At 41.7% G+C, this 15,045-nt stretch overlaps 1 protein-coding gene across 1 annotated transcript in view; it reads right to left on the bottom strand.

The window, feature by feature from the left end:
* DLEC1 (DLEC1 cilia and flagella associated protein) overlaps positions 1-15,045 on the bottom strand; it is a 40,452-nt gene that overhangs the window by 3,016 nt on the left and 22,391 nt on the right. Inside the window, exons 22-36 of the mRNA XM_050891261.1 lie at positions 14,790-14,900; positions 13,190-13,320; positions 11,975-12,160; positions 11,427-11,494; positions 10,046-10,197; positions 9,402-9,505; positions 8,383-8,453; positions 7,289-7,506; positions 6,136-6,270; positions 4,137-4,259; positions 3,257-3,351; positions 3,081-3,165; positions 2,337-2,537; positions 1,286-1,447; positions 137-290 (exon numbers count right to left, since the gene is read on the bottom strand). Coding sequence (XP_050747218.1) covers positions 137-290; positions 1,286-1,447; positions 2,337-2,537; positions 3,081-3,165; positions 3,257-3,351; positions 4,137-4,259; positions 6,136-6,270; positions 7,289-7,506; positions 8,383-8,453; positions 9,402-9,505; positions 10,046-10,197; positions 11,427-11,494; positions 11,975-12,160; positions 13,190-13,320; positions 14,790-14,900 — 1,996 coding nt within the window. The remainder of the gene's footprint in view (positions 1-136; positions 291-1,285; positions 1,448-2,336; positions 2,538-3,080; positions 3,166-3,256; positions 3,352-4,136; positions 4,260-6,135; positions 6,271-7,288; positions 7,507-8,382; positions 8,454-9,401; positions 9,506-10,045; positions 10,198-11,426; positions 11,495-11,974; positions 12,161-13,189; positions 13,321-14,789; positions 14,901-15,045) is intronic.

Here is a 15,045-nt window from a genome sequence, read left to right on the forward strand (position 1 = left end):
AGCAGACCTGATATGTTTGCAGCCAACATCGTCATATATTGGCTCTATGTTGAGTGAGTGTATGCAGTTTTACTAAATAAAAACACTGAATAGTGAAACTATATAACAAGGAAATCCAATTGCAAAACCAGAATACCCAGCAAAGCAGTCCAGTAACTTCTACAGCCGCTCCTGTTACACAGGAAGACATGTTCGGTCTTGGTCTGTGCAACAAAGCAGGTCTTGAAATCGACCATGTCGCAAGAGAGCTCCAGAACCGGAACAGTGAGGTATGCAGTCACTGGGACCAGCTGCAAAACAGAGAAAAGGGAAAGGAGAAAAAAAAAACCACCTTATTTTTGTAGAGCTTTAATAATACCTGCTACAGCTGGATCCTTCTTAACCTCAAGCACTGAATCAAGAGGAGTTGTTCTGTGTTCTTTTGTAATAGAGTCAATTCCCCATTCTACAGCTTTGAGAGAATTAAGTTGTTGCTTGTTTTACTGTTTTGGGATAGGTTTTCAAACCAGACACTGTGGTCTTAATGAAGTAACACTGAGTGAACATTCTGATTTGTTATTAGGGTTTTCTGTGGAGATGCAGACATTACAGCATCTTGTCGTCCCTTAGGACTGTATATGGCCCACTGTGAGTCATTCAGTTTGTGCAGATTGCCCAAGATTATTATTAAATTGACTGTATCTTAGATATGGTGCTCGGATCTTACACAGATCAGTCCTCAGAAATACCTGGTATGAAAAAAGAAAAAATGCCTGCAGTGTACTGGAACTGCTGAAGACTTGGGGGGGTTTATAGCTTTCCATCTGGAAGAGATTGGTCTTTAAATGTGTGTGGGCTGTGACCACACCACATGAGTTAGACAGACTCGGGAGACTTTCAGGGAGCACTCGGGTACTGCAGGAGGCAATGCTTGGTGACTCAGTTGCTGGCATGTTCGCTGGGACAGTCCTGACCCCATGTCTCAGAAGGACGTTGAGAGTCGTACTGCCATTGGGTGTGCTGCCCTTGGATTGAGCCGTATCATCCAGGCCATCACGCTGTGCAAAGAGCCGGGCTACGAGCACCAGGGTGCTGACCCAAAACCGCTCTCTCCCTCTGAGAGTCACCTGCGGTCTCAATAGAGAGCTAGCTAGCTCCTTTGGCAAATCCGTGGCCATTCACTTTAACTGGATGACACAATTTACTCTAGAGGTGGCTGTATTTCAAAGCCAAGTAAATCCTGACATTCATTCTGAGTCAGAGATGCTGATAAAACATAGCCCCTGAACTGTCAGTCCGATCTTACCTGGGTAGTGCGGTTACCATGTTCAATGACCAGATTTTGATTAAACTTCAGCTTTCTCTCTCCGTTCTCAAACTGGAGCACTTGGAATCCAGGAAGCAGCTGGGTATCTGGCAAATGTTGATACGTAAGTAACTCCAGAGTTGTGTGGAATGACACTTTCACCTGTGGGAAGAGGAATTCAGATGACCATCACATAAGAAGATACTGTGTGCAGGAAATCCAAAGTAAACACTGCTCAAAGGCTCAGGCGTACATTTTCCCACTGGAACCCCAAGGTGTCATGCCAGCAACCAAATTCCCACTGGAACAAAGCTTTATAATTAAAGAAAAAACACAGCTATTTCCTATGAAGCCAGTACACAGAGACGGAGTGTAAAGGTGAACATCTGATCTCTGAACCACAGGGGAGAAACATTCTCTAGCAAGACAAAGGTTCTAAATTCCTGAGGTTACAAATACTGTATTCCCAAAGCGGTCTTAAAAATGTAAGTCTTCTTTCTTCCCACACACGCAGAATTAAGATGTGTGTGTCTCTATGTCAAAAGGAACACTGAAAAATGAGAAGCGCGCTTCAAAAATGCAACTGTTACTCATTCTTTGCACCCTAGCTAATTCTTGACTCCAGGACTTTGTTTCCTTTAATGTCATTGTGTGCACCCAAAATGAACCAATTTTTTCTCTGTTTGCACTGCCTGCATCTAATTTAAGGAAATGAGGGACTGCAGTCTTTGGAAATCTTTTAAATTTGTCCAGCATATATATGGCTATTGATTTAGGTGAGCTCCAGAAACCACAGGGTTTTCTGCAGGAGTTTGCAACAGGTCAGAGTTGAGGAGAAAAGCACATCAGGGCCGCTGTAGAAAAATATCTTGTGCCCGCAATATAGCAGGCAAAACTGCGGTAATTAGCATTTGCTAATATACCACTATTTCCCCTGAAATTGGGAGATTTCTGTACTGGTTGTGTTTTTCTTGTGGTTCATCTGGGCCATGTTAACACACCAATTACTAAACTATCTATTCTGGCACAGGATTATTATTTTTGAGCCTACCAGCATGTTTTGCTGGGGATAAAGTACAAGTTGCGGTTGCTGTTCTTTTTCCTCCTTCTTGCTGTGGGATGTTTTGGTGCTCTTTTTGGGATCTGTGCTGGACAGGCTGAAGGGCGTAGACAGAAGGAGCCTGAAGTACAGAGGAACCTTAGTGCAATTGATGAGTTTCAAACTCTGAGTCATTACCGAATCTGTCAAAACCTGGTGGAAAAATGATTCAAAACTGATTAGTTTTAACTCCCTTGAGAGGTTTGTGCTAGTCTGTCTGGTCATTCAGCACCACCGGGGATCTGAAGGACTTTACCCCAAAGCAACCCAGTATTTTCTACTTGTGTATTTCAAAATTTCTTGAGTAAAAAAACAAAATACAAATAATGTCATAAAGTTAAAAAGTCTTTGAATGTCAAGGGTCACAGAAGCTGACCAGGCCACTCTAAGTGACTCATTCTGCTATGAGACCTTTATGTCCTGAAAAAAAGTACTTATTTTTCTACTTACAAACTCCTCTACAAAGAAAGACGTATAAAATAGGCATTGTCTGAGCTCAGCTTTGCTTTTTCCTGGCTAATAAGTACTTGTAGTCCTTTTGTTTTACCTGTCTTGTTATATGCAATATAGAAAATTGCAACATGAGGCTACTGGGGATAAAGATGCATTTTAAAAACCGTGTGCATACAGCTCTGAATTCTTACAGTAGCACAGCAGTACAAACCAGCTGAATACATCGGTGCATGAAATACTTACTCCTAACAGAGGCTGATCTGGTACGAGATCACTTGCCATTGAATGAAACACCATTCCTCTGTCATGATCCATCTCTACTTTTAACCTGAGTGTAAAGAATCAGAGCTGGTCAGAGCCCTGCCCTCCCGGCTGATTCATTCTGCGAGCGTACCAGCCATCCGTGTGATGGTACTTACAGAGCATGCCTTACGAAAGCTTGCAAGTCTACTCGTAACGGTGGAGCTTCATAGCCGTGTCTGCGATGCACTTTGTTAGGCACTGTCTTTGCAAGCTGACAACAAAATGAAAACAGAAATGATGTATAAAATGATAGCACTAAAACCTGAAACCGTACTTTTAGCCCGAGAGGCTGTTAGCCAAAATAGGATTCTGTTTGACAATGTATTGCCTGTTTGTAAGACACGATGGCAATATGCAAGGAACAGCAAAAGCTAAGCAGCAGTTGAACTCTGAATGGCTGTGGTTACTACAGACACAGATGTCTCTTCCTCCAGGAATCAGGAACATTAGGGATGTTTTATTAAATATTCTATTATCATTCATTCATTATACCTTGCACCTTTGCAATGATTCATGTCAGAGAATTGCAGAGCAATTCATAAAACACTGTTCAAGCTTCACATTTGCCTGTGAGCTGCACTTGCAGTTGTTGAAGAGGAATTTTCCCAGAGGAGAGAGATGCTGTCCAAATTCACACAGGAAGGTGGGTGCAGAGCCAGGAACAGAACTCAGCAGTCCTGAGTCTCAGTCCCCTTGTTAACTATCATTATCAATAAAACCTGATGGTGTGATAGCGTTTCAAATCCTGGGCTTTTGTCTGGGGTCTGCTGCACCAGACAATGTAAGAAGATGGTGACATTGCCACCCCAGAATGCTTCCAAGCTAAAAGACAAATGCAACAAATGAACCACCCTAGTTAAGGAAGGACGTACAGGGTAGCAGGAACAGGACTGTTTATACAGACTGGCCAGGTACACAGCAGACTGTGCATAAATTACAGAAAGGGAAACGATTATTTTCTAGTCATCTTTAGCCTTGCTGTGATAGTCAATTTACCTTGTCGTCTAGGCTCATGAAACCCAGCACAAACCCTTCACACTGCACTTCAGTCACGGTCTCTGGGAGGATGCGTGGGGTGAAGGAGATGCAAACGGAGATGCTGCCACCTCCTGGAACCACCTGCAGTCGAGAGACAACTGTTCAGTAGTGCAGGGAGCTGCCTGGGATTGCACAAGCATCCTCAGCACTCAGCTGCTAAAACTGAGTTGCACAAGCAGCCTGAAATCTCCTGGGGATTGGCTACGCTCAGGCTTGCACTAAAATGACAACGTGACAACAAAACTGGCAATTATTTCAGCTGCAAATATCAGTGTAGCCACTCTTCAGCATCAACAGAGTTTAAGCACAGTCACAGACCAACTCTCTAAGTACACAAAACATATGTACATATCTGTTTGTTTTTAAAAATACTCAGTTCTGCCCACTCTTACTCCTATGGCTAACTCAGACGATTCTCCCACAACTGACAGCACTCACAGATACAAGAAATGTTTTTTGAAGAGTTACAAGTGTGAATTAAGAGTATTTTACAGTTCAGTTTACTCTCGGCTATTTTTTTATTTTACATGAGAGCAGGGAATGTAATCAAATGCACTAGCTAGCTACAGTGGATTGTCTGGGATTTACAGGTTGAATATATTCTGCTTTCTTTAGGTGCATTATGCATGTTGTGGTTAAATCCTGCTATTGCTGCAGAAAAACCTTTGCCATCTCCCCACAGAGCCAATTCATGTCTAGCTGAGCTTGTAAGCTCAGGGGCCATGTGGCATGTACTGCTTTCAGGCTAGTGCTGTGCAGACACAAACTCCCCCATTTCATGCGATCACAGGGTGAGATGTTTGGTCTTGCTGGACCTACGTTCAGTAGAAGCAAACCCAGCTCAGCTCTCCTTGCACTGCGTTCCCCTGCTCAGAGTGGTGGGGAGCATAAGAAAGCTCTGCCCAAGGTCTAGCAGGGCCAGAGCAGAGCTAGTAAGCTCTGTCACGTCCTACAACACTGCAGGGTCTGTGCATTGTGGTCATAGAGAGCTTAGCTATTCAGACATGGACTTAAGCCAGGACCGGCCAGCTGTGCTGCACAACACCTGAGCTAACAGACCTTCCTGGAGCAACAGCAGAAACACGGAGAACCTTTCTGCAGAGGACTACCTGAATGACTCCATACGCATCAACTCCATTCCACACGGGCCAAGCTCGCTGCTGGCTACACCCGACAGAGGCTGCCTCCACAATGAGGCACTTGTTTATCTGAACTATCTTAGCCTCAATCACCCCAGAGCTGACTGTAGGCTTCATTTCTTTGAGATGCCATTTCTGTAATTATTTCTTTTATGTAATCTTTAGCTCATTCGAACTTGTAACTGAAACCCTTTGGCAAAAAACTTGCTAATATTTAAGAATCAAAATTGACACACTGATGTTTCGGGCAACCCTATCGCTCATAGTTAGATCTTTCCAGTGCTGTCTTTGCTTTATCTTATTCCTAAGGAATTGTGACACTGTGGCCCCTATTTGCACCAGTCACTTTTGAAGTACCGTGGGTTACAACAGTGTATGCAAAAGAGTTGTCTGCAGAGCACCCCTTTCCCAGCAGCCTGCTTTCCAGCTCTGTCACATCTACTTAGCAAATCTACCCTGGTTAAATAGGATGCTTCCAAAGCTTCCGGCTGGATGCCCCCCACCTAATGCCACACATTTCACCAAGGCAACCCAAGTGAGAAGACCAGCGATGCCACTCTAGAGAGCCTAGTACAACTGAACACTTAATTCCAGTCATCAGTTAACTGCTCAAATGTAGGTAGGACATTTTCTTTTTTTCTGTTGACTTTGCAAACTCTTCTCACGGTCATCTTCAAGATCCCAAAGCTTCCCAGCCTACTGTTTCACTGTTTAGTAGTCTCTACCCCAAACCAAAGCTGCCTCCTCCTCCTTCTCTGTCTCCTCTGTCCTGCAGAAAATATGCTAAATCTAAGCACAAAGAAAATGTAAGAGCTTACTATCTGTCTTGGAGTAATGGAGTAGGGGTTGTCTGCAGGAACCCCTTCATGAGGTCGTATAAGTACAGAGACGATTTTCTGTATTGTAGGTTCTTGAGTGATGATTTCCTTCTCTTTGCTGCCAGAGTCTGAAGGCTGCAGGGACACAAGGGTGGGGAATGGTTAAAACTGTTACGCTGCAAAGGAGGAATGCAAGTGAAGCGTACAGGGAACTGCTGCGCTAGTCAGTAAGTATGGCCAGCTCCAGTTTCTTTCTTTCTGGCACAAAAGCTGGACATGTGGATGTGTCCTGTACATTAACTTTTTCATGCATAGGTTTGCTCTCCTGAAACCACTCCTGAACTCCTAGGAAAATGTGCGTGCTTGGGTCCTGTTCTACCAAGAGAAGCACTCAACCGTGACATCTCTAGTCCATTATACAAACCGGCACTCTAGGGCAATAATGTTCCCTTGTTGCACAAGAAAGGTTAGAGGTATATTCAAAACAACTATGCCTTCTGAGCTGAAGCAGAGAAAATGTGATTTTAATATCTTTTCTGTAAAGCTTTTGCCAGAGAAATATACATATCCTACACGATACCTTCTCCCTGTTGCTCCCAGCCCTTCAAGACAGTAAATTGCCATATTATAATCAAACTTCACGTGTAATAGATGTTACCGTAATCTAACAGAGTAACAGAACCAATCTAACTTTAGCACTGGGATAAATACCTCCATATCATTAGCTGCAATTTGAACTTCACAGGTTAGATTCTGCTCCCTCATTACAGCACACATTGACACCGTAAAGCACCCATGAGAAAAGTAGACCCAAATTAAGGAGGTTTAGTTATTGTAACACTTTCATGTAAAAATGGCATTAGTTTTTCAATGACAGTATTTTAAAAAGTATCTCATCAGCTTCTTTAACAATTTTAAGAAAAGGAGAAGCTGAAGAGCTATTTGCTTATAGGTCATTCCAGAAACTGATTGCTGATACCAAGAGCCATCTACTCATGTATTGCTTTTTTGACTGTGAGAGGAGCTGACATTTCTTTTAACAATCCAGCTCTTAGTTACAAGTTATATCGCGTGTTATTGTTTTCAGCCTTTCATGCCAAGAAACCCATCATGTATCTCAGCAGCAGTATAAAAAACCAGACTAACAGCTGACCTCATCTGTGGTTTGCAAAGCTGGATAAATGCTTCCACAGGGAACGGCAGTTTGATCCAACTTTAACACGATCTCTGACTCTGAGGTGCTACCAATTGATGCAGTCTCATTTTCATCCGTGTCCTTAGGAGGAAAAGGGTCTCCAAAGAACATCAACAGGTCCACCAGCTTTTTATCATCTTGCTCTTGGTTGTAAATTTCCCAGTCCAGGCGGATGTCTGAATTGAAAAGGAGAAAGGACAATTACTTCTGGTCATTGAGAAGGCTCATAGCTTAGTTGGTACCGGAGAACCAGAGTATCAAGTAACGAATTTGTGTCTAGCAACTGGATTTGTATTAAAGTATATCTTAAGCTTTCCATGTGTACTGTAAACTAAAATGATTTAAGACCATGTGTGCTATGCTCTTATTATAGCTTGGCCACTCTCTAGGTCCTAAATTATACTTTTAATAACATTGAAGTAAATTATGAGTATTTTGTTTGTTAAGCAAATTTGTTTGGTAGCATTCGCGGGGGGAAAAAAAAAAAAGGTGATTGACCTTTGCTCTGAAGAGCTTAAAATCTCACTCAAGAGATAAAAAGACTAAACACAGAAGAGCCAGATGATGCCACTAAGAAGCAGGTAGCACATCTGATTGACCAGGGTTAGTGCTGTGAGAGATTTACAAAAACAGGATGGAAAATCCTGAATTCCCATCATTTCAATGAGCAAAACCCCAGACACATCAGGATAGGATGTGCAGTTTCATAGTAGCAACACATTGAGTCAATTACATACGTTCTACTACACTCTGGCTGGAGCTTACCTGCTTTACTGTTACAGAAAGAAAACTAATATTCACGGCAGTAATGCCATAATGGTAAATACTACTATGCATATGAAGACCTGACAACATCTATTATTGTTCTGTACTAGCTAAGTTAGAAAACAACTTAGACACTCTCTTATATACTATTATTATTTTTACAAAAAACATCTTGATTAAGAAACAAGTAGGCCTGTTAGTTAACATGTTAAGGGGTGGTTTTATTTTTATTATCATAAGAAGCGCAATGCAAGTGTTGATGGTTGCTGCACAAAAGTCATCCTTACCAAAGGGAGTGGGATTGTTGAGCTGGACCCTCCGAAAGACAGGAGACCCTCCAGAGACATGAGTGCCAAACCTGAGGGGGGGCAACCTTGCTGTCAGTACATGCAGAAAAGAAAAGTGAATGTCTGAAATCATTAAAGATTTGTTTAAAAGTGGAAACGTATCTGGCTGCACTGGCAGCCTGTGAAGAGTGGCTATCAGGTAAAGCATGGCCTATACTGTGAAGTACAATATTGCTTTGTTTAATCAGTCTCTTTTTTCCAGTTTTCTCAGTTGTCTAAGACGTTTCAGGGTAAACATGTGAAGTCAGCTTTTGTGAAACACTCTGGCAGCAGCAGCAAATGGCTACACAGCAGTGGAGTGACCTGTGTCAGACACAGATTTCCAGGTGCACGAGGGTTTTTTTATGGTGGATAGCTAAATCCATTTTCTATGCCCCGTTCCAGAGCTGACATTGCAAATGCTCTTGGCTGCAGTATGATACACAATGCTAATTCCTCTGAAGTCAGAAAGAAGCAGCCTTGCTGTATGGCAGCTGGCCAAGTGTGTAGTGCCACGGTCCCCATAAATCAGCCCTTACCCCTCACCCAGATGTGCAGATGCAACTTGCTGTATGAGAGGGCTTAAACCTTCCCCTGCCCCTGTTTACCTTGGGGCTGCATTTCTCCTGGTCCAGGTAAAGGGACAAGGAGAAATGAACTGTGGATGATGACGAGAACTGCCACCGTGTACCAGTTTCCACCTGCACAGAGTCAGATGAGGCTGGACTGGGTGAACTTCTATGACTGTAAGCCCAGAACAGTGATTGCTGGTAAACCTGAGAAGGCTTGTATGCAGATTCTTTTCTAATTATGCTGGCAGAGACAAATGTATTGGTGTTACAGAAGCAGGTACTGTACTTTGACAGTCACTTTGCTGACCTTCTCATTATATCACAAAAAGATGGGAACAGGTGTGTATGTTGGCTATAGTCTAATGGTATTTAATTCTCTGACTTCTCTGACAGTATTTTGCGCTATACCTGATTATGGGTTGCTCTGTTTGTGGTCCCGTCATCTGTAGGAAGATTGGACAGCCTTTCACAGTCATTTGCATAGGAATTAATTGAGGTTGTAAGTCTCCCACCTATTAAAAATGAATTTTTGCTATTAGAATCAAGATAAAACTTTAGTTCTCTGGGTTACAAAATTATGTTTTGAAAACTGATTGGATTTTCAAATATTTTAAACTGGTTTCTTTTGACAGCATCTAATTCATGTGCTAACAAAAGCTCTTCTCAGCAGGAGAATGCAATACCTCATACATTCATCAGCTTTCCTGCGGCTGTTCCATACGACACAATATATTGTACTGGTAGAGCAGAGTAGTGCACTGGCCAGCTACCAAACAGATTTTATAAATCAAAACTGCTCCAGTCATTTTAAAGGCACATGAAAACCTCCCAAGGGATATACGTGTTACCACAAAACTAAACCACGCACTGTAAAAGCAAACAATTGTTCCTTACGTGTCGTTGGAGGTAGCGGTATAGCAATATCTACCTTGCATTTTTACAGGAGTCCTAACAAACTGAAAAAGTATTTTTAACAGAAAGGAACCTGGGAAATACAATTGGTGTAAAATCTGCCATAGCAATACTTCACTTGAAACCGAAGCCCCACCTACCTTACAGACAAGATCATCCCAGTACTCTCCCCACATGTTGTTGTAAGCTGTTATTTCTATGATTAGCTGCTGGAAGGCTTTCAGAGTTCCTGTGGAAGGTTGTATATGGAAAGCTACTCCCTTCCCATGAGACAGCACTGCTGCTGCAAACTCTGAAGGAGCACAGCAAAGAAGCATTTGATGAATTTTGAGGAAATGGAACAAAGTTAGTCTTTCAAAGAATATATAGGACCGTATTTTTAGCTGGTGTTAATCAGCCTAACCTCACTGGCTTCAAAAAAACCTGGGATCATTCACACAACCCACGTTTTTACCACTTTATCCAAGTTCCCTTCTGCAGTGGGTCTTAATCTGTTTTTTGAGAGTTAGTTCATAGATTATGAACTAGAGATTATTTCATAGAAGGACTCCCTTCCAACAACCTGATCCAGGACTCTTTGGGATATGCAAGGCACTAATTGGTTACATGAAAACACACCCTCAATTTGAGAAAAATAAGCTGGAATTTGTGCTAACTGGTTATTGTTCTGTTAGCAGCTGCCTGTTTACCTCTATGTGCTCTTCAACACAAAGAATGAATTACAAAGAGCAAAGCCTTTCCACATTCTGAGTCACCTAGCCTTCTAAATCAATAAGCTTGCATGGATGGAATCTGTCAGAACAGCATTTTTCCAATCTTAAGTACTAATTCAACAGCTGAAAAGCTCTGTCTTTGTAACAGATACCAAACCCTATGTCAAGGTACCAATACGTCCAAGTTTTATTTTAGATACAGAAGACACATCCACACTTTATAGCACTTCGCTCCCATTTCCCCCCTCCCTGGGTCTCATGTGGCTCCAAATATTATTATTTTTCAGTACAACGCATCAGAAATGATGGATGGGCTGGGCTGTAGCTTTCCACAGTGGGGAGGGTATATAAAAGGGTTTGAGGGAGAAAAGCCTGCTGCAATGGTATTGGAAGACTATGTAGGAAGGAAATAGCCAAATGTTATGCTGTCATCCATACTGCCTGCTGGGAGTGATCCTGGGAGTGAACTATCACCAGAATCACCCGTCTTTGTTTCAGACTGTTGTTTTCAAGAAAAGGAAGGGGAAAGAGAGAGAGAAAGGAAGGGAGGGGGAGAGAGAAAGCGGGGGTGGGGGAGAGAGAGAAAAAAGAAGCAGGGGGGGAAGGGAGAGATTGACCTAATGCTTATGCAATGTGGGCTTTCAAACTCAAGAATGAACTGAGGAACTAAGTCATTTAACAGTGTAGACTTAGCCAGATACTCCAAGAATGAAATGATGTGCCTGACTGGCACATTGAATGCTGAATATGGTAGGCATTTGGCTTTTGCCTTCTCTCCACTGAGGGGATTTAACAGCTATTCTCGTACCTGACCGTGCTCTTCTGGCTGCATGTTTTGTGACGGGCCCTCTTCTTTTCACCACGTGGCTTGAGGAGCTTGAAAAAATACAACAATCACAATGACAATTCTGTGAAATGAGAAGGACTCTGCTAAAGTAACAGCTTTACCTGACTCCTAAATTAGTGGCCATTAAAGCTTAAAGAAGGACTGCCTACAAAGCATTTTTTGAAAGTAATATCCTTAGGAGTGAATCAACTTGAGAGTTGTAAGACTCTGTGTACAATCTAACACAACAGAGCCTTGGCCGGTGTAAACCAGCTTATGTCCATTGGCAACAAGAGTGTTTTGCCATTTACATCAGCTAAATCTTCCGTCCTTGCATTGCAAGCTATCTGTTTCTGCAGGAAACCTCACCAGCAGGTTTCATTCCTACAGAGTAAGAGCTTAAGAAAACCCCACCAGAGCACTGCAGAAAGTGTAACTCATGACAGAGGCAAAAGCGCTGTGTCCTGATTTCAGATTTAATCCAGACCTAAATTAGTATTTGAGTCATTATGCAGAAAAGCAAGACTTACGGGCAGATTCCTTGTTCTGGAGTAAGTGAATAGCCGGTAAAATACTCAGCTTCTAGTTTGAATGGAGCACTGATTCCAGTGTGATTGGTAAGAATTAGCTGACGCTTTACTATGTCTTTGAATGCAACTTCAGATCCAAAGTCCAAAAGAAGATCACAAGGGCTTTGTAACATTTGTCTTTCATCACTGTCAGAAAAAATTACATTAGTATTAAAACATCAGTCTTATTTTCTTTTGCCACAGATAATGTCAGTAGATTTTAAGATGTGCAATATGCAATGTGGGTGTGATGACCAGTGTAAAAGGACTATGTAGCCTATGGTTTTTGTCATCAGCATTTACTGCTTTTCATTTTTTCACTTCTATCCACGTAAGGATTTATTTTGGGTAAAATTTTTATCATGTATAACGTGCTGACCTACCAAATCAAAGCCATTTTTACTTATATAAAAATGTATAAAGATGAGCATATTCCGAAAGAGACTAATCATACTACATATCAGAAAAATAAAATAAAAATGTCAGATATACCGAGTCAAAGAGAAGTATATTCATCTTTCTTTAATATCATGTCTCACAGTGCAACAACAAAATTTAATGGTCCAAAATACAGGATCTTGGGTATAATTCTGCAATTCTAAATTCACATCTAAGAGTTGAATTTGCAAATTTTTGGCATTCCAGAAAATAGTTGTTACTCACAAACATGTGAGGGACTGCAGAGGTCCCACACTTTGGTTAGCAGGGAGAAAGGTATTTTTTCATGCTCTCTATACGTAAAACTGTCAAGGCAACTCGCAGGTTACAAGTGCCAGGAGCACAAGGGAGAACAGACACAACACATGAACATAAGTTTCACTAATCTGTAGTTGTGTAGTTAATTTCACACCAATTTATTATTCATGGATTAATGAATTCACAGTTGTTAATTTAATTTGTTTCTGCTAAACAATGGTGGGAGTGGAGTAGTGCTCTTCTCCAGTCTTCTCTTGGGCTTATGAAGGTGCTGAATTTGGCTAGGGTGTAAACCCAGTACCTTTTCTTCACATAGGCACCCTCAGTGAATTGTCCCAGCACATTTTATTATCCTTGCTGCCTACAGCAGGAGGAGGAATGAAGTTTACATAGATAAGTGGTTTTTTTCCCCTCTCTATTGTATTTTTGCTTTGGGAAGAAGTAATTTTTGTTCAGTTCAGGGGTAAACCCTTGATTTACCTGGCAACTCCACTGTCACAAGCTACTGAGTAAGTGACATGCAGTCCTTTCACTTCTCCAGAAATGCTCAGAAAGAGAGGTTCAATCATGTCTTCTACGCTACAGGAAAGGGCAAGGTCTTTCAGCTCACCCTGAAAGGCAAAGAGTCAAGTTTCCTTGTGAATGAAGCAAACATCACAGAGGAAAGGCAGCCTCATTAAGAAATCTATTTAGAAAATGTGTATAAACTTAGAAAACATGTATAAACTTCACTGGACTACAACCAGAACTACAATAGAATCACGAAAAGTTTTACTGAATTGTTTTAAGTGCATTTTCTGCCAGCATCAGATTTGTTTAGAAGGCAGTACCAAGGTAAAAATTTCTGGCTATTTCTTGGCTTTGTACCCGCATCAGTCTGTAAGCCTAAAACTGCTCCATTAGTGATTTTTGACACACCTCCTGTACTGCAAGTGTTGAAGGTCCAAGCATTAATCACTTCAGTCATGCTTAAATGATCTTCCAAAACGAAGGTTTTATTTCTACCTGGGTTTAAAGCAGGACTTTTAGGATTAATTATGTGGCCCAGTCACACCAGTACTCTGACTAATTCAACACTACTATTCTTTTTTGCCTTATCAATACATGAATCGGTGCGTCCTGCATAAAATAATAGACTGGGATTCAGCTCCAGATTCAGACTTCTAAATGTAACTCCCTAAATGTGAGCCCTTAAGTTCATCTATAAAGGTGAACTCCAAATGTGGGCTCTAAGTCTCCAATGACTAATTAATGGTACTTAGGCATCTAGCTCACCTTTCTTGTAGGTGGCTCGGATGGCATTCAGTTCCCCAGCCATATGCAAAAGCACCCTTTCAGATGCCCAACGTATCCTGTTGAGCTTCCAGCTTTCCATGAAGAAGGCTCAAGTTTACTGGGATCCTGTGCCACATATGCCAGACGTACATGGGTATCTGAGATCTGCTAGGGCATCTCTGATAGTACTGAACACCTCCTTTTAAGCGAATAAATGAAACTTAGGTCTCCAGTGACTGTAATGGGAACTAATACACCATACCTACAGGAAGCTCCTTTAGTTGCATTAAATCAGCTGTGTGAATGCCCCTATAAAGTCTATGGCTGAATTCCTGAAGTTTGTAAACTCTGCAGTCTACACCCTGTTTTGCAGACTCTCAGTCCCATCAGCCCCTTTTAAGTTTTCAAATATCAAAATGTCATGAGCCCAGCTGCATTCAGAAAACCAAATGTATACCATGTATGCCAGTCTGCTCCATTTCATTTGGGATAATCCATAGTGAGGATCTGTATGCTCCAAGAAAAGTGATAAGCATTAAGAGTAATTGAATAGGCATTCAAGAAAGAAAGAAAACAAGAACAGTTGAGAAACAAAGAGGCAGGGTAGAGAATTGCACACCATGTGGACTGCTTTAATTCTTGCCTTCAACCATGGTACCTCTAAAGCAAAGCAATTTCAGATATATTGTACAGAAAAAAGAGCATTATGTTTTGTATATAAAAATCCTTCCTTTTGCCAGATGGAGGTGAGATGAGAATGCCAGTGTTGCTGTTTTGATAAAATTGCATCAGTTTTTAAACTTACCGTGATGTTAGCTGACAGCTCTATGCAGAATTCTTTTTCTTCATTTGGGCCTAAGGTACCACTGGCTGGGGAGACAGCAGCGGAGCAGAAAGCTGCCTGATTTCCAATGAGCTGCCAAACAGAAAGGACAGACATTCAGCTAACTCTGATTCTTTCAGATTTTCTCTTCAGATCAAAGAGGACTATAAAGACCAAGTTATTCTCAGGCTTAGGACACTTTCAGGTACCAACACATACAGTTTGTTGAGGCCTGCTT

This window comes from Gymnogyps californianus, chromosome 2 (genome assembly GCF_018139145.2).
Source record: "Gymnogyps californianus isolate 813 chromosome 2, ASM1813914v2, whole genome shotgun sequence".
Taxonomy (NCBI): Eukaryota; Metazoa; Chordata; class Aves; order Accipitriformes; family Cathartidae; genus Gymnogyps; species Gymnogyps californianus.